Genomic DNA, 20,283 nt, shown 5'->3' with positions numbered 1-20,283 from the left:
TTTCACTTGTAACTTTTCACCTTCTCTACACACCACCTTTAATACACATTAATGACCAGTTGTGAAGCTCAACTTTTACGCGCACAATCTTTTTGTTCAAGGAACAGTAACATGCTTATAGGTGTACAGCTGTAAATGGTCTGTTTTCAAACGATTTCTCATTCCTAAAGTTCTTAACAAGAGAGCGATTTTAGAATACATCTGGCACCACATACACTATCTTGCAACAACTGGGTATTTTGACCGATCACATGTCCTGACCACAATAGTCAGTAGCAGCCTTCAAAGTACAACTGGTGATGAGAGATAAAAGACTAAGGCTCTCCTGTTAAAATAGAGGAAGCTAACAGAAAATTACAGCCATCCCTAAGTGTGGAAAAAGGTCTTAGGGAAAGATTTCAAGGTCCTTATTCCCAAAGGCCATTTCCTTTCCTAATGGGATTTTACATTCTCAGACAGGGGATGATGGGTACAAATGATGACAACATTTAATAATAATAATAATAATAATAATAATAATAATAATAATAACAACAACAATAGCAAAGCAAATGAATTTGTATAAACAGAGGCACCTCAATATAAAGCCAACTATCTTCAGCATCCAGGATGATTTTTGTCTGTAAGTTGAAAATATAACAGAAATAAGGACCTTTCCTGTTTTGCTAACGGTAGAGAAGGATAATTCTTAAGATCTTAGTCTGTTAGCAGAAAAGGATGCTCATAAAAATAGCTTTTAGTAATTTAAGGACCCAAGAGGCTAAATAGAATTGTAATGTAACATCAAATTCATCCAATTGCCATAATACTTACAAATGGAGAGGGTTTGCCAAAGGAAGAAGGGTCTTCCCTGTGGTCACAGATTAAAGTACTGTCTAGAAATAAAGGTTGCCATCTCCTATTCCAGTGTCCATATTCCAGTTTCACCTTGCTTCCAAAGAAAGAGCTGTTGTCAGGTTATTGAAAGCGTTATTTGTTTCTGGGAAAAGAGAGAGTAGATTGCCTTTGAAGGCAAATAAAATAGATGATTGTGGTGTGTTCCTGGTGGGGTTGTCAGTCCTCTTGATCAGTGCCAATAAAGTCAAGAGGCTTAGGACAGTTCAGAGGAGAAACTTTCTTGCTTTTATAAGCAAAGCTATCAAAGTAGTGAGGTCAGCAGCCAGGATCACTGTAGTATCGGTTGAACAAATAAATGTTCAGGAGCATTTGATACAGACACATTCAGACCTAAAGATGAGAGGTTTGTTTTACTATGGGTTTGCTCAGATGTCCATTATGGATGTGGGATATTCAGTACAACTTTCACAGTCACATAGAAAGCTTTGTTCCCTGATGCTAGTGTTGTAAATAACTGTTAGTGTGTTCAGAACTGCTTTAAATTAACTGCACTTTTTCAAAGTTAATAGCTGTTATAGGGGGAAAAAAAACTACTGGATTAAAAGATAGAACACTTGGTTCTAATCTGCCTAAATATTACCCACTGATCACTTTATCTTTTTGTACTTCAGTTTCATCATCAATAGAATGGGGAGAAAAAAGTGTATCCTGCTGTCTTAGTCAGCTTCGGTTGCTATAAAAAACACCACAGACGGGGTTGCATAAACAACAGGGTTCATTTCTTTTATTGCTGAAGCTGGGAAGTCTAAATCAGGGTGCTGGCTGGTTTGGTTCCCCTGTGAGGACTCTCTTTTTTGGGTTACAGCTAGGTGCCTTTTCACTATGTCTTCACAGGGGAAGGGCCAGAGAGGGACCAACTCTCTGGTGTCTCTTCTAATTAAGGGCACGAATCCCCCCCCTCCCCCCCGATAGCCCTACCTGCATGACCTCATATAAACCTAATTACCTTCCAAAGGCCCAATCTCCAGATACCATCACACAGAGGTAAAGACTTCAAAATATGAATTTTGGAAGGACACCTTCAGTCCATAATACTTTCCTTGCTCATGGAAGAACAAATGAAATAAGGGATATGATAGAGCTACACAAAGATATATTAGGAGGTTATAGTTGATAGTTGTAGACAGTTGTTTGTCCAATCTTTTTTTCTTTTTAAAAAAATATATTTTATTGATTTTTCACAAAGAGGAAGAGAGAGGGATAGAGAGTTAGAAATATCGATGAGAGAATCATTGATCAGCTGCCTCTTGCACACCCACTACTGGGGATGTGCCCGCAACCAAGGTACATGCCCTTGACCGGAATTGAACCTGGGACCTTTCAGTCCGCAGGTCGACGCTCTATCCATTGAGCCAAACCAGTTTCGGCTGTCCAATCTTTTTTTTCATACACCTTTATATATAATAAAGTTTTGTGCTTTTAGCATATCTATTTTGAAGCAATTAAGATAGAACCAAATGGAAATAAAAGTTCTCTTCTTTCCAGCCTTTTGACAATTCACTCTTGCGTCAATCGTTTCAGATTAATTTAACCTAAGAGCTATTTTATAACTTTTCAATACTTGTTTGTTTGCTTAACTTTGACCTTAACCTTTTATTGACATAGTTCTCACAGTACATTACCTATTAATGGAAATCGGTAAGCAGAATGCATTAATATGAAGAACATTTCCCACAGTTACTTAGAATGGATGTTATATGTCCTTTTTCTTTACAATTAATTGTATATTTTAAAATTGAGTTGGGTTATAAAAGTTTTTTATAGAAGAGAAATTAAATGAGGTAGCCTTTTTTCACTTTTATTGAGATATAATTGACATATATTCGTTAAGGTTGTAACAGTGATTTGATACATGTGTATGTTGTGAAATGATTGCCACAATAAGTTTAGTTAACATCTATTAGTCCTTAAAGTGTCTTTTTTAAAATTCAAATTCTTTATTGTTTAAAGTATTACATATGTCTCCTTTCCCCCTCATTGACCTCCCCCAGGCCACCCCCCAGCATATGCCCTCACCCCCCTACTATCTGTGTCCATTGGTTATGCTTATATGCATGCATACAAGTTCTGTGGTTTGATATCATACCTGTCTCTCTCCTCCCACCACCTCCCACTGTGACTTCCCTCTGTGGTTAGACTGTCTGTTGGATGCTTCCATGTCTCTGGATCTGTTTTTGTTCATCAGTTTATGTTGTTCATTATATTCCACAAATGAGTGAGTTCATGTGATATTTATCTTTCTCTGGCTTATTTCACTTAGCATAATGCTCTTCATCTATGCTGTTGCAAATGGTAAAAGTTGCTTCTTTTTAACCTCAGCTTAGTATTCCATTTTGTAGTTTTTTAATCCACTCATCTGCTAATGGCCACTTAGGCTGTTTCCAAATCTTAGCTATGGTGATTGTGCTGCTAAGAACACAGGAGTGTATATATCCTTTCTGATGGGTGTTGCTGATTTCTTGGCATATATTCCTAGAAGTGGGATTCCTGGGTCAAATGGAAGTTCCATTTTTATTTTTATTTTTTTTAAGAAACTCATACTGTTATCCATAGTGGCTGCATCAGTTTTTTTTTTTTTAATTTCTTTATTGATTAAGGTATTACATATGTGTCCTTATCCCTCCATTACCAGTGGTGTTTTTTTATGCCAGGCAAAAACAAAGTGTCCGATTATAAGTTTTAATGAAGGAAAGACTAAACTGACAAAACCTAGTATTTCAGTCACTCATGAAAATTGAACATAAAAGTAAATAAAGTGTATCATATTGGTGTTTTCTTCTTTGAGTAGTACTCTTAACACAGTCTCTCTGGATATCTGTGCAAATAAAAGATAATCTTTATTGTATTTTTCCCTAAACTAGGTATACGTTTTACGAAAGAAATGGAGCAATGTGTCTAAAATAATTTCTGTTTTACTTGTTGTACTATAGTCTCCCCTTTTTCCTAAGGAAAGGTGTATATTATTATCTCCCCTTCCCCTTTTTAATTTTGATTGGTTTAAAGATCAAGTTGGAATTGTGTTTATAAATATAGTTGCTTATTAGACAAGATGAAACAACTTTTATCTTCTGATTGCCTAAGGAGGAAGTCTGCTCCCAGTGTTGGGAACATGTTTTTTACAAGCCTTCTCGTGTGACCTACCTTGACAGGTGTTCTCTTTGAAGCACTTAACTTTTAGGAGTTGTAAACATGTGGTTTTTCTTACTTGTCTTGGACAAAAGTAATCCTCCATAGAAAATCCATTACAAAATGATTTTGCATAGCCACTTAATGTTGAAGATTGCATTGCAAATCTTGGTAGGCCCATTGTTTTGGTAGTAAAGATTTATCTTGGTTTAGGCTACAGAGGAATTGGATCTATTGTAGCAAGCAAAGGTTGATTAGCTATTATAATAGCAATGGGCTAGAAGTTTGATTTTATAATACCAATGTGACACTTCTATATGAGCAGTCTTCCCAAAAACATACCAGCAAGCTATAGAATTTGAAATCCTTAAGCCTATACTTTTATCACTCGGGCACACCACTCAAGAAACTTCATGCCTAGTGTTTGATTACTCAGAAGGTCAGCTGTGCATATGCTTTAGGGCCGTGGTCGGCAAACTTCGGCTTACGAGCCACATGTGGGTGGCTCTTTGGCCCCTTGAGTGTGGCTCTTCCACAAAATACCATGGCCTGGGTGAGTCTATTTTGAAGAAGTGATGGTAGAAGAAGTTTAAGTTTAAAAAAAATTGGTTCTCAAAAAAAATTTCAATCATTGTACTATTGATATTTGGCTCTGTTGATTAATGAATTTGCCGACCACTGCTTTAGGGCATCAGCAAGAAGACACAAAACATTTTTTTTAGTGCGGACAATTTTGATATTCCAAAAGCATGCATCAAATTAGGGGAAAAATCAGAACCTCGTTGAAATTCCCCACACTTCGGTTTTGGCACATACCTTCATAGGGCAGTGGTCGGCAAACTCATTAGTCAACAGAGCCAAATATCAACAGTACAACGATTGAAATTTCTTTTGAGAGCCAAGATTTTTAAACTTCTTCTAACACTACTTCTTCAAAATAGATTTGCCCAGGCTGTGGTATTTTGTGGAAGAGCCACACTCAAGGGGTCAAAAAGCCACATGTGGCTCGCGAGCTGCAGTTTGCAGACCACGGACATAGGGAAAAGCAGGTATCATCATCTTTTCAATATAGAGGGCTTATGAAGATCTTAATCTACTAGCCCTGTTTGTGTGAATACTAGAGGCCCTGTGTACGAAATTTTGCACAGGTGCGGTCCCTAGGCCTGGCCGGCCATCATCTGGTATGAAAGGGCAGGTCCCAGTTGACCTCTGGGCCCTGGGCAGCACCTGGGTCCCTGGGCCCTCATGTGCCCCTGTCCATCTGAGTCATTGGGTCCCCCACCTGATTCCCACAGCGTCTGGGAGCCGGGCAGTGGCCCCACCCCTGATGCCATTGCTGGTCACCATCTGCAGGGTGATCAGTGGGGCAATTGGGCCTCGCTGGCACCTGCCTTGGCCTGGCACCACCAATTACCAGCTCCACCATCCCACCATGGTTCAGCTCTCGTTGGGGCCCACTGGGTCCAGCAGCACCTCCACTGCTGCCTGCTGCCAGCACAGTGTCACTGACTCCCAATATGTTCCGCACTGCCCCCTAGTGGTCAGTGCACATCATAGCGAATGATTGAACTCTAGGTCAAAAATCTCAGTTTAGGGGACAATTTGCATATTAGGTTTTTATTATATAGGATTTTGTAAAGCCAATAATCTTTCCTACTTTATATAATCATCCTGAATTTGTGTTTTTCGAGGGTAAATCTGATTTTTACAAAATACAGATGTAAGTGAGCTACAGCTCTGTTTTGTTGGACTGATCAAATGTAAGACTGTCAGCCTCATCTAGGAGCAGAATGGCTTTTTTGAGCAGTTAACATCTTGTTGAATTCTCGCCTGGTCTCTCAGGCTAGTTTGAAGTCTATCCACCAGGACATGTTTGTACATGCTTTATAAACGTTTTGTTGAGTGTTAGCTATATTCTGTCAAGGTGCTTTTTTGTAAAAACGCTTTGAAGAGTATGCAGGAATTCTATCTCTCGATAAATCAATGTCTCCAATTTTTCTCATGGTGCTTTTCTCTTTTATGCCATGTTAAATTGAAGATATATTCAAAAACATTTTGTTTTGCCTTTAGAAAAAAATGTGTGATTAACCTAGTATGAATGGTGTTCAATGTGGATTTTTCATATTATTTTTAAGCTTTTAAAATATAAACATGCCTGGACCCCCACACCAAACCTATTGAATCAGGCTCTCTTGATGTACAGAATCCCTCCATCTGATTCATATTCATGGCTATGAATCTCTAGGTCCATGGTCGGCAAACTGCGGCTCGCGAGCCACATGCGGCTCTTTGGCCCCTTGAGTGTGGCTCTTCCACAAAATACCAGGGCCAGGGCGAGTAAATTTTGAAGTGGTGGCGTTAGGAGAAGTTTAAGTTTAAAAAAATTGTCTCTCAAAAGAAATTTCAATCATTGTACTGTTGATATTTGGCTCTGTTGACTAATGAGTTTGCTGACCACTGCCCTAGGTCCTTGATCAGTAGTCTCTCAAGTATGGTTGGGCCATAAAACAGGAGCAGCAGCATCACCTGGGAATTTGTAAGAACTCTGGGTTCTCACCCCCATCTCAGACTTCTAAATGAAACTCTGGGGTGGGGTTTGGCGGGCTAAAAGGTCTGGCAGACAATTCAGTGCCCATGGAAGAGAATCCCTCATTCCATCAAAGGGCTCCTCAGCTCCAACATTTCACTAGTCCTTATCCTGGTTGCAGAAAGCTTCCAGGACATTTGCTGTTTACCAGTCAACAGTTTATCCTTCTCTACCCACTTCTGTGGTATTAAGCTTTCTACTTTAATAGTCTCATTGTTTAGCATGCGTCTTCTGCTATAAACCTCCTCTAATGCTTTGTGGATGAGGCAGAGTGTTAATGGAAAAGGTTGAATTTAAAAAGCCGTCCTCCCCACCCCACCCCCCGTCGTATTATGTTTTTTACTCTTTGTCAGTTTTCTAATGGTTAGCAACTGTGAAATGATTAACCTTGTGGATGGTTAAGAAGCTAAAGAAGGCTGCCTGCCGGTTTGGTTCTACCATGGCCACGATGCTGGAGACAGATGGTTCAGGTTTAGCGTGGGCCAGTTGCAGAGATGGCCGCCACCCTCTCTTGCTATGCTCATTAGTGTCACTCCTAGCACACAGCTCTGGTAGAACGGCTCCTTTAAGTCCAGCGCCAACGTGTGCTGTTCAGACAGGATGGGGAGTCGGCTCTTTCCCCTCACTCGAAGGAAACCCCTTTCTTGGCACCCAGATGGTTTCCAGAGCTATAACAAAAAAAAAATAATACAGTTTGCAGACACTTTTCATGGCTGGAAAGAGCAGCTTGGCGAGGCTAGGGAGTGAGGGCAAACCGAAGGAGAAATGGTTTGCGTCTGGCCACTGCGCATAAACGCTGACCGGACGTCCTTTCAGTTGTGTAACCCTCCGTGATGCCTCGCAGCGGAAGAGCCACTCGACAGAAACGATGGGCGAGGCCTCGCACGGGCCTGTGTGCTTGTAAACCAGCGCTTCTCTGCAGGCCGCAGACGGCAACGTGCAAAACACGGTCCTGCAAATATCAAGCACATCTTGCCGTGGTGAAGGGCTGGTGGGCCGCCTGCTGCTCATTAGAGGTCCTGTCTGGCTCTTTTCCTGCAGAGTGAGTGGTAGATTGCTGACACCTGTTTTCCCATCCAGCCCGAGGATGTGAAGTGTGCGTCAGGAATGCCTGAAAGTGCTTCCTTGTGTCCCAGCCTGTGAGCGTGGTTTTGCTCGGAGCAGAGGGGGTGGGGGTCCAGTGCCGGGAGGAGGGGAGATGAGGACAATCCGTGGTGAGACATTGCCATCTAAACAGAACTGAGGTTTTCAGCCTCATTTAATGGCTTCTGATTGTGCTCTTAAATTTGTCTTCCACGTGGCATTGATAAACTTGGGCACCTATTGAGCAAAGTAAAAAGATGTCTCTTGTACATGAGAAGACCTCCAATATTTCTTAAATAACCTGAGTATGAAGTTGAGACTGTGAGAACGTTAGACATAGGATACAAATAGCCCGCATGACCAAATTTATCAACCTTATTAGGTTATTCTAGAATAAATTTGGCCTTAAATTTGGCTTTAAATGTGTTGATGGTATGATCAGTTTCTCTGCATAATTCTGAACATGTATTTGCTCTTCCCGTTCTTACTGGCATATGCTGCTTTCAGTCACAGGTACAGAGTGCTTGCTGTATGCAGTGCATTATGCTGAGTATGATGGGTTAGGAAGAAGCACAGGACCAAAGCCCCTACTCCTCATTTTTCAAGTGCTGGCAATCTCCTGGAGAGAAATGACACACATCAGAAATAGCATAATACTGCAACATATCTGATGAGCACAGAAATGGTCTGTATTTCCAGTGGGGGAAGAGAAGGAGGAGAACTCAGAGTTAATTGGGTGGATCAAGGAGTCTGTGGCCCTTGTTCTGATATTAAAGGATGAGGAGAATTCACTAAGAGGGAAAGAATGAGGTTTGTGTTTGATGTGCTTTCCCTGCCTCAACAGGCTGTGTGCAATTAAAGGGTTGTTTGCTTTTCTTACGTAGTGGCAACATTTCCCCCCCAACGCATTGGTGGGACTTGGCCAGGTCTCCTTGTGAACGTTGGCCTCCGTTTGTGAACTGTGGATGAATGGGGTTAGGCTTGGGTCATGGCCTTGGACCAGAGTGAAATTAACTGGCTCATAATGTGATTGAACTAATGACCTTGGCCTCATTACCACTATGTTTTAACCAGATGAGTCAATCAAACATTGCGGAAAGGGTAATCATGGTATCTCTTAGAAAGAGATCTGGATAGTAGTAAACATAGGAGTGAAATCAAAGCCAGATTCTTCCGTCATGTAACGTCCAGGTGTTTATCTCTTTGTGTTGGAGTTTTTATTCTTGTTGCTGCATCTGGTAAAATATGTGGTCAAAATGAAAGGGCACCTGATTCTCCTGGGTTAGTGTATTTGACATACAATGCAGTGTGCTGTCACTTTCCTTATGCAGCGTCGGGCTGTTTTCGCAGAGCACAATATTTTTGAGCAACAATATTGTTTTCAATACTAGCTATGTAGTGTCCCACAAATATATTGATGATGCCTTTCTCTTCTTTGAAGTCTGAACAGCCCAGTCCTGCCAGCTCCAGCTCCAGCTCCAGCTCCAGCTTCACGCCGTCCCAGACGAGGCAACAAGGTATCGGCATCTCCCAGGCGAACAAGGAGACATTTTTCTCATAAAACATCTTAATGAGTTGATTTATGGCCTATTTTCTACTGTTTTATTATTTGAATGATAACTTGGCTTTTATGTCGTCGTATTCATTTCCCCTAGGAATGCACGTGAGTATTGTTCTGACATATGAGGCCAGCCTCCAGAAATTCCCCTTTCTCCAGTCCCTGCCATCAGAGTCCCATTTCACAAAAGGATTATAGACACGGCCCATTCCAGGGAGTTTCCCCAGTGGAAATGAGATAGCAGAAGCTGGACTTGAAGGCTTTGACATAGAGAAAGCGGTTTTCACTCTCCCTCCTGGACATCTTTCATTTTACTTGTTTATTTTTCTACAGATTAATAAACCTTTTTCCTTTGGCACGTGCTAATTTGTTGAGTAACACACACACACACACACACACACACACACACACAGTGTCCCCCAAAATATATACACACTATATCTATAAATTCTATTACATTTTAAACATGAAATGTATTTAAATAAACACTGCCTTTACAATTATTCAAAGTGTGTGTACATTTTTGGGACACCCTTCATAAAGTTTTGCTATTCAAACTCAGAAATTTAAATGTTAAGACATTTTTAAAAGAAATTTAAAACAGAACATTGCATTCATTTTTCACTTTTGTGTATGGGGTTATTTTTTAAAAAAATTTAAACATGAAAAGAAGTCATATCGAGGAATCATTTGTTTTTAAGCATCGTGTTGGACATTGCCTTTGCCATTGACCACACTGAATTCCTGATGGCCTTGTGTGTTTTGAAAGGGATTAAATTGTTGTATGTGTTTGGGCTAAGGCTAAGCTTCCAGGAAAAAGTAAAAGACACTGGTCACTGGGCCTATTCAGACTTCTTGTTCCACTGACTTTCAAAGGTATAAGCCCAGCACAAAAGCAGAGAACTTTGGGCTTTGAAGAATGTGAGATTGTGGAATCAGGGCTTATTTTAGAACTGAGTTAGTGGTAGCTCAGATATTTGTATTTGATTAGGCTTTAGGACTTACCTAATCCAGAATGGAAGTGCCTCTCTTTACAATTTCTTCAGTTAAGATTAAAAGTATCTATCCTGTGTTCTTTACATGTAGGGAAGTAAAGTGAAAATAAGCCACACTAATGAGTTTTTCTGTGGGCTTTTTTTTTTTTTTTTTTTTTTGGTTTTGGTTTTGGTTTGTTCTATTCTAGAATAAAATGAGTTATGACTTGATTTTTTTTTCCTTCAGTCTAATAGTAGATGCTCTCTTGAATTTTCTAGGCACCTGATTTATTACATAGTTTTATTTATGTAAATATATGCTGGTATTTTGCCAGGAATTTCTTTAAAAGTTAGATTAGAAATTGGCTGCACCAAATTGTTGTAACTAGACCTTGTGTCCAAGTTCAATATGAAGATCAGAGATAGGACATTACACCCTGGAATTGAAATACTTTATAATCTGAACTTGACTGAAATGCTTGCTTGACCTGAAATTGACCTTGAAATAAAAGGAACAGCTAAACCTTAATAGATCAAAAACTACCACACAAAGACAGCATTGCCAAGAACAAGTTACAACCACGGTGATTTATTAGTCTCAACTTTTCAATACATGGATTAACCTAACAAAACATTTAATTTACTAATAGATCTTTCTGTTTCTTTTAAGGGGATTTTTTTTAATTTTTCTTTTTTTTTTTTTAGGGAAGGAAAATACATAGAAAAACATTCCTAGAAAATAGAGTTTTTCTAGTGAACATGTAGGGCATCTATTATGAAAACAGTTGTGTTTTGGCAGGGGTTTCATTCCAGAAACTACTAAATTTGTCTTGTAAATTGTACAGATATATATATATATATATATATATATATATATATATATATATATATAATTTTTTTTGATGGTTCTTTTTAACCAGTATTCAGTGCTTGTGTGTTTAATATGGCTAAGTGTGTTTGAAGTAGTATGTTTGATTGCCTGGGATTCTCTATCATTACTCAGGTCCTTTAAGGTCTATAATGAAAGATCTGCATTCCGATGACAATGAGGAGGAATCAGATGAGGCAGAGGATAATGACAATGACTCAGAAATGGAGAGGCCTGTAAATAGAGGAGGCAGCCGAAGTCGCAGGTGAGTGTCTTGAAAGGAAACAGGTTTCCTGTAGTGGAATCAGACCTTTTTACTACACCGAGTAGTGAAACCACAGCCAAGGTGTGAAACACCAAAACAGTGGCAGTAAATGGTCACAGTTGTTTTAACTTGGGGCACTTTCGCAGGCTTGCACTCAACCTCTACAGGGAACCGTTTATCCCTTTTATCAGAAGGGAGAGGTTTTTCCTTTAAAAATTTTATAGGGAAAATGTCCTTTTAAATTTCAGAGGAGAAGAGAAGGGGAGAGAGAGATGGACACATCAATGATGAGAGAGAATTATTGATTGGCTGCCTCCTGCATGCCTCCACTGGTGACCGAGGCGGCAACCAGGGCATGTGCCCGACCTGGAATTGCACCATGACCTCTTGGTTCGTAGATCAACACTAAACCACTGAGCCACACTGGCTAGACTAGAAGTCCTTGTTCTTGATTTTTCACAGAGAGGAAGAGAGAGGGATAGAGAGTTAGAAACGTCGATGAGAGAGAATCATCGACCAGCTGCCTCTTGCACACCCCCTACTGGGGATGTGCCTGCAACCAAGGTACATGCCCTTGACTGGAATCGAACCCGGGACCTTTCAGTCCCCAAGCCGACACTCTATCCACTGAGCCAAACCGGTGCTGGAAGTCCTTGTTCTTGAAAGTATATGCCAAGATGGCAGGCCTGATTGCTGAACTAAACTCTGTTTTCATTTGAAGAGTTTGTATAGAGCCATTGCTATCTCAGAATTTGAGGAAATGTGTTTGCCATTTGTAGTTAGAAATACATAATTGGTGTCAGTGACTTATGTGTGTGACCTAATTAAAATGAGGATCACCTGTGTGTTTTCCAGAAAATAAATTCCTTTTAAGTGTGCTGACAATTAGGTTCCTTAAGTAGCTTTAATGCTGTGAGGTATAATTCCACATTATAAGATGGTAATTCATGTCACTTATAATTAATAGTCAGCTTGAAATTGCCTTGAGGATTTTATTTCTTTATCATGAAGAAAACAAATAGGCATGCTTACTTTAATGTGTTTTGAGTAGAAAAAAAATGAATGTACTTGAACTTAAAATCCAATTACATTTTTAATATATTGCAATAAATCTTTCCCCATTATTCATTGCGATTTAGAAGGCTCTAAAATTGCTAAAAGTAATGTGATCTGAGCCCAAACCGGACAGACCATGTTTCCCAAATGGTAATTTCTGAGTGTCCTTTTAGAAGAGGCTCCTCAGCGTGTATTCCTCTCAGATCCCTCAATACTTCTCTCCCTACCTTGTCTCCCAAATTCACCTGTCTGTATTCATTTTATTTTTAGATACATATTTTTATTGATTTCAGAGAGGGAGAGAGAGGGAGAGAAAGAAACATCTATAAGAATCATTGATTGGCTGCCTCGTGCAGGCTCCCTACTGAGGATCGAACCCATAACCCAGCATGTGCCCTTGACCAAAATTAAGCCCTTCAGTTGGCAGGCCAACACTCTATTCACTGAGCCATACCATCTAGGGCTGTGTTCATTTTAAACAGGAGAAAACAAGGAACCGTATGGCCATGGCCTTATATCATTTCCCTTCAGAAGTCTTTAATTTGACACAAAGGACAACTGCTAGGACAAAAAGGTCTAAAAATGGACTGAGACTTGGAGGTGAGGAGTGTATTTATAACAGTCAAAATCCTGACCACTGGCTGCTCTCAGTTTTAGCTGATGAAAAATGCTTGGCCTATTTAGGCAATTACCCAAGTTATTGTCATTGAGAAGATCTCGATACTCTGATTAGCTGTTGCCCACCCTCTTGGCGTTCCGTCCCCTGCGTCAGTGTGGGTGAGATCGGACATGCTTGTGAGCTGTCCGATGCCAGGCACATGGCTGGAGGCGCTCTCCTTTTCTCCCCGCCCGACGCGTGCCCTTAGCACAGCAGCGCCAGCGTAACATTTGATCTTCCCTGCACTTGTGAAGCCTCAACTGCATAATCAGTTTAACTACTCAGCCTTCCACTTCAGTCAAGGAGCATTTTAAAGCAGCGCTTCAACTGAACACTTCATTAGTGTAATTTAGTTAAGAAAAACAAGTCCTATTCGTGTGTTTTTTTTTTGCTAACAGGGCGTCCCCGTATCCTTTTCATTTCCTATCTTGTATCTTGTCTATCTGAATTTATTACAGAGCTAGAATGTGATTGCCTATTCAGAGGGAGAGGAGAACCATCCAGATTTCTAAAGCATTTTGTGTTTCTGAGAAGAATATTGCATTAGGTTACCGCATCGCGGAAGAGAGGGAGCAAACACAGAAGGGCATTTCTGAAGGAGGGCATGCAGCCAGCAGAGTAGAATAAAGAAATGTCTCCTGCTTTGGCTAGAAGAGAATTCCGTTGTGTTTTGAAAAGAAAAAATAGGGAAGTGGGTGATACTTTCATTGCCTTTAATTGTTGAAAGATACCATTGTACTTTTCTAAAGCATAATTCCACGTTATCAGATGGTAATTCATATAACTTATAATTCCACATTCTATACACTGCTCTAGTGTATTCCCAATGACTTGTTTCAGTAGTCAGACCTACAGACAACAGAAATGAATGGCCATGGTTCTAGCATGAGAAGCTTCACACATCCCATCCTCAGATGTCTCCTGAGAGCTGTCAGCCATGCAAGGCTGTTGTCCACATTCTTTTTAGCAGTTGCTTCCACTCCTGAAATGTGTATTTTAGCTATATTTGTAAAATTTTCACCTGCAGCAAAGAGGCAGGGAGAAAGGGGACTAAAAGGTAGTAACTTACAAACTCTATAATTTAGTTAACCTTCTGCAAGCTTGGGTGACATGCTTGATGGTAGTAGGTGGGTGGAGCTAAAGCAGGGAGCTAAATAAATAAATAAAGGAGGCTGCTCAATTTAGTGGCAGAGCACCGGCTTTGGGCTACATTGCTTGGGATTGAGTCCTAAAGGAACCACTTTTACTTCTGCGACCCTAGGGGAGTGACCTGGTCTCTCCTAGTCTCAGCTTTCTCATCTGTGAAATAGGGATCATTACATGAAAAATAGCAGGTTAACACACAACACAGTTCCGGATACAAAATAAACGTCGGTACGGGTAGTGGTTGTAGAAACTAAAGCACATTTTCAAGGCACAGAGTGTCTACATGCTTCACTCTCTGCACCGTTTCCACAGATCTTCATCTTTAATGATGCCTATGCCTCCTCTGTTTCTTTTCAGAGTTAGCTTAAGCGATGGCAGCGATAGTGAAAGCAGTTCTGCTTCTTCGCCCCTGCATCACGAACCCCCGCCGCCCTTATTAAAAACCAACAACAACCAGGTAAATCGCTGGGCTTGCACTGTTCAAGGCTAACATGTGACTGTTGTACAAAGCACACGAAACGTTTTACCCCTTCATTGTGAACAGAGTTCCTCTTGGTCTCCAATAACTGGTAATGTACAACCTTGGAAATAAGCATGCAGTTAGGGTTCCTATAAACTTCCATTGTCCTGAAAAGCATGTTCCATTCAATGGGTTAATTAGATTCAAGAGGGAAAGGAGTGGTGACAAACATGTTGCCCATTTACTCTTGATTTCTATATGCTCTTGATTTCTGTGTATTTTTCCCCCTTAACAGTAAGTAAGCGACTTAATGAATTAGGAAGCTAGGACCGTGGGACTAATGGAAAGCCTGGTTCTTGTGCTATCTGACTGTAATTTATGGGTGGGAAATTAACTTTAACTGCAGGTCCTTGGTTTTCTCATCTGTACACGGGGTTGTTCATGTACCATGCTGCTTATTAGGAGGATGAGAAGTAATACGTGTGAAGAGCATGAGGTAGTACCCATGACTCCCTGGCACTCAGTTTGATGGCAGAGTTTGTCACTCTAGGTGCTCTGCCTCTCTGTGCTTATCCAAGGGAAGAGGACCATCACGTGGGTGTGTAGGGGATTGTTAATAAAGTGCACAGTAAATAGTGGCCATTAGCCTTGTTACAATCAAGCTGAAGGAAAGCTTATTAATTTGATAGTTTACTCAGAATATAGCTGTTTGGATACGGTCTAGGCAGGACTTTTGAAAGCCACGGTAAAGAGCTTTTCTTAAGTGATGAGGATTGGGATATTTTAGGTGCTTGCTAATATAAAGTATTTTCAAAAAATCATGAATATTGTAAAAGCCTCATTGTGCACTGAGTTGATAACTCTCATTACCGAAGCTTATCCTTGTCTCTTTGTTTAGATTCTCAGTGACCTCTCCAATAATTGCTTAATTCAAGTTACCGTGTGAATATTATTAATTTGAAATGAAAGAGCTGCATTTTCCTGAGATTATTCTGTTTCAGGGGTGTCCTACCATTTTAAATGGCCTTGCCCTTGAATTTGGATTTCTTTTTTTTTGTTAGGAAAAAATGTCATTTTCTAGCTGAAGACTTTACCTTTTTCACTTTTGTGTGAAGCATAAGCAAAGAGTTCCTACAATGTAAAATTCCTCATTTATAATGTTTCTCTACATTTTAAAGCCCTTAGGATTAAGTAGGAATACTATCAGTTACAGACTGACTATCAGGAGTTAGCACTTCTTACTTGTATCCTAACTCCCTAAGTTCATGCATTACCCCATCTCCAGTGCCAGCCATGCCCAGGGCCCCGCCAGCTTTTTCCTCTGACTTGGCTGCCCAGCACCACAAGTATAGCCTTCATCACCTACCAATTGGCTAACTGGGAAACTTGGAATTCTTTTGTAAATTTGTAAATTTGTGCTTCAGCGTGAGCTGACAAAATAGAATTTGAACGCCGAATATATTTTTATATGCAATTTAACCTTCCCTAGCTCCCTGGTGTGGTGTAGGAGTAGATTTAGGCTGCTTCACGGGTAGCGGAGGCAGTACCAGCAGCGAAGAAAAGCTTTTAGGTTGCTTTCCTGCCCTCAGGAGGCCCCTTCAGCATCTTTCCCCATGAGGGTTAAGTCTGTGCTTGCTAAGTAAGTGCAGCCCCAACAAACCCCTCTCTTGCCTTTCAAATCTAATAGCTGCCCATACACCCTACCTGGATGGGCAGCCTGGAGCTGAGCCTGGCGTCAGGGAAAAGTCTGAATTCTTCATCAGACTCCTGTTTTTTTTTGTTTTTTTGTTTTTTGCTTTGTCTAGCAAAACAAGAACAAAAATGAATAGAATCATTTATCTAGAGAGGGTAAAAATTACCTTATCCGATTAAACAGCATAGCATTGGCTCCTTGGCATATGTTTATTCAACAAATGTAGCTTCACACATGTGAATCAATCTGTCAGGAATACTCAGTTATATGTCACTTTCTCCATGGGCTTAGAAGCATAATAAGAAAGTCCATATGCTTTCACTTTTCGCCAGTCGGGGCTAGAAAATACACATACCACAAGAGCACGTCCCTCCTTGGAGCTATCTCTTGGAGCTGAGAGCAAGAAAAGCTTTTTAAAACTCGATGTAATACTGTTTCTTAACCCCTCAAATCACCTGCAGTGGGCCAGGTGTGATGTTATCCCTTTAAATCAGTGTTCTAGAACTTCCTAAAAACCTTGTAGTCTTATTACTCGTCTTCCTTAATTTCTCAGGCCTCAGAAGTGAAATAGTAAACAGTTCTTAAAAATCGAAGTCTATAAATTTCACCTGGAATGTCTTTCCAGCCCTATATTTGAGTGTGGGGGGAGTGATTAACCGAGGTTTCACATCAAATAAAACAAACAGAAATGTGCTGGGAAGGCCTAACGGAAATAGGAAGACTCAGTTTTCTTCTTTCATGCCCCTTTGCTGTTCTCTGCACATTGATAATGACCTCTCAGGTTTCTGTTAGTTACCAGGCAACCCTGAGCTTCCTTACCTTTCCTCAAAGTCTCCCAGGGCCGCAGGAAGAAGGAAAGTGCTAATTGAGTCAAACATTTTCTAACTATTGGGGGAGAAAAAAGTGGACAGAGAGACAACCACATGTCAACAAGGCAAGTAATTAACCCGAGTATTGTTAGGAGCAACCAGAGATCATTAACATGAATGCCCTATCAGCAGAGAATCCATCTGCTGAATAATTGAGTTGTCAATCCTCACAAAGGGATATAGAAAAAAATAATAATCCCGAAATTTTAATTCTGAACCCGTATCCTCAGATTAAGGATAGAAGTGCAACTCACCAGAGTTCTATTTTCAGACACAGCCCTGGCCCTGGGTGTATATATGACGCTCTTACTAGTCTGGGTGGCTGTTTCCCAGTACAACGTCACAGGGAATCTTAGTGAAGGCTGTGCTATTCGAACCAGAGATGGTTGTGTGTGTGTGTGTGTGTGTGTGTGTGGTTTTGTTTGTTTGCTTGCTTTTTACTTCAACCTTCCTGATGTGAATTTAAAGCAACATCAAAGTCCTAGATCCTTTTTGGCTGAGAGTACGTATGGGCAGGAGGAGAGAGGGGCCTTGAAGGAAGGAAGTGATCCATGGGACCCGAGTTAATATTCAGAATATCATAAATCACCGACGCGCCTGCGAGGCAGGCTGAATGAAATTAAAGAGTCTATCCAGTCAAACTGGTTTGAAATAAGCCCCGTGGAAGACAAGGTGCTGTACTTTTATATTCTGGAGTCATTTCCTCAAAGATAAGAAATGATCATAAATAAAACAATTGTCTGCAGCACGGCTCAGCTCTCTCCGAACGGGGTTTTGACAAAGCTGTTTATTTTGGAGCGAGGAGAGATCAAAGGAGGAAGATTAACGGAGGCCTCTCCGGGCAGCCGCTCCGTAACTTGAGGCGGATCGCTGACACCCGGAGCTTTTGTTCCTGCCACTGCAGCCTCAGAAGAAAGAAACTAGGATTTCAATGTAGTTTGGCCTTCTGTGCCATCGCACTTACGGAATGTGCAGGGTGGGACCTAGGGGCCTCACAATGTCTGTGTGTTTTCTGCTTTGAAGAGGAGGTGGTAGAACTCTCTAGGCCTAGTAAGCGAAGTTCCCTTGCCAATACTGAGTTTCTCAGTCCCTTTGACCCCTGGGTGCTGTAGGCTGGGGATGGAGGGGGAGCTGGCAGGGAGGGATATGGGAACAAAACTTAGTTTTAAAATGCACAAGGCGGGCAGGTAGGCAGGCACTGTTTCTTTCTCTTGCCTGAAATCAGCTTTGCCCAGCCCTGTATCTGAGTTGGCGAGGAGTGCCATCTACTGACCTACTTACTCTTCGGTCTCTGAGCTGGAGTTTTCCCGTGAGGTCTCGTTTCCAACAACAATAGAGAGAAGGAAAATCTAAATGTGGTGGAGTGTTTGGTTTCCTTTACAGTGGACCATGTTTAAAAAAATAAATAAATAAAAAGATCCCCATGCTTCTGCTACTAAGGAATTTCCTTGTATTTGCCACCAGGACTGTATTTTAAGGTAGCCTGGTCATCTGCCTATCTTAATGTTAAAAACGAATGAAGGTAATTCTTAGGAAATACTCTGCTAGAGAGAGGCTCACTTCTTACCTATGCATTATTCTAAATTCAAAGGATATACAATATATACCCTTCTATAAGTATTTGGTCTTTCCTAGAATGTCATGGTCCTATCCTCAAAAGGTGAAATGTTTAGTCGTATAAAATTTTACAGCTGAATGGGTATCTGGACATTATCTTGCTCACCTCTCTAATTTCATCTCTCTCTTTTTTTTTTTTTTTTTTTTGAGGCCCCAAAATGTTAAATGAAAGGACTAGGACCTGAACTTAGGTTTCTGAGCTCAATCAGGGCTCTTTCCACTACAAATTAAAAGTGGATTTATTTTAAAATTTTCTTTGTGTTATGGAATATGAAAGACCTTTGAATGGAACTGTGGTGTGTGTGTGTGTGTGTGTAAGAAGAGAATAAAGAGCAACAGAAATATGAAATTTCTTAAATATGCTTTATTTGGTATTTTCTTCCTTAATATTAGTTTTATATTACAACAACTCAATAATGAGGTCCTAATGAAAAAGAAAAATTACTTTGCTTTTTATGTTTATACTAGGGGCCCAGTGCACAGATTTGTGCACTTGGCGGGGGGTCAGCCCGGCCTGCACCCTCTCACAGTCCAGATGACCTCAGGGGATGTCTGACTGCCGGCTTAGGCCCACTCCCCAGGGAATGGGCCTAAGCTGGTAGTTTGGACATCCTCAGTGCTTCTGTAGAGGTAGGAGAGACTCCTGCTGCTGCGCTCGCCAGCCATGAGCCCAGCTTCTGGCTGAGCAGTGCTCCCCCTGTGGGAGTAAACTCACCTCCAGGGGGCAGCTCCTGTGTTGAACATCTGTCCCCTGGTGGTCAGTGTGCCTCATAGCGATCGGTCGTCCCACCGTTCGGCCAATTTGCATATTAGACTTTTATTATATAGGATGCATTTGTTAACATTCAACAATAAATTTAGTGAGTTTTAGCCATTTTAAGCAATAGCAATTTAAAAATATTTTCTTCATAATCATCAATTTTGTAGATTCTAAGAAATCAACTGTATTTAATAATATTTTGGTTTTTCTTAATTGGAAACCTAGCTTTCCAGGAAAGCTTATGGACACTATGCAAAACTACTGTTCATAGTGTAAGCTGTAATTGGTTCACGTGAAAGGAGAGGCACCTGGTATTTTATCGTGGGTAAAGACATCATTTCTTAAAACACAGAAGCTAGTTCTGGCTTTTTATTTCTTGAGTTGGAGGATCCCAAGTTGGAAACACGCCAGTGTCACTGATGACCTTCTTTATTTCCAAAGCTGCATCAAGTTAGTGAATATGAGTAATTTATTTAAAATCCTCACCAAAGAGTATTTAGTTTGAGAGAGAGAAGAGAAGAGAAGAGAAGAGAAGAGAAGAGAAGAGAAGAGAAGAGAAGAGAAGAGAAGAGAAGAGAAGAGAAGGGAAGAGAAGAGAAGAGAGACATCTATCAGTTGCCTGCCTCCCATACATGCTCTGACCAGGGATCGAACCCACACCCTGGT

The 20,283-nt window shown here is 40.7% G+C and overlaps 1 protein-coding gene across 4 annotated transcripts in view; it reads left to right on the top strand.

The window, feature by feature from the left end:
- Nucleotides 1–20,283, top strand: part of MLLT3 (MLLT3 super elongation complex subunit) — a 258,074-nt gene that overhangs the window by 224,810 nt on the left and 12,981 nt on the right. For all 4 annotated transcript variants that reach the window (XM_036434174.2, XM_036434172.2, XM_036434173.2 and 1 more), the window contains 3 exons: nt 9,135–9,210; nt 11,229–11,358; nt 14,576–14,675. In XM_036434174.2, coding sequence (XP_036290067.1) covers nt 9,135–9,210; nt 11,229–11,358; nt 14,576–14,675 — 306 coding nt within the window. The remainder of the gene's footprint in view (nt 1–9,134; nt 9,211–11,228; nt 11,359–14,575; nt 14,676–20,283) is intronic.

This window comes from Pipistrellus kuhlii, unplaced genomic scaffold (assembly GCF_014108245.1).
Source record: "Pipistrellus kuhlii isolate mPipKuh1 unplaced genomic scaffold, mPipKuh1.p scaffold_m20_p_12, whole genome shotgun sequence".
Classification (NCBI taxonomy): domain Eukaryota; kingdom Metazoa; phylum Chordata; class Mammalia; order Chiroptera; family Vespertilionidae; genus Pipistrellus; species Pipistrellus kuhlii.
This window is presented reverse-complemented; position numbering and strand designations above follow the sequence as displayed.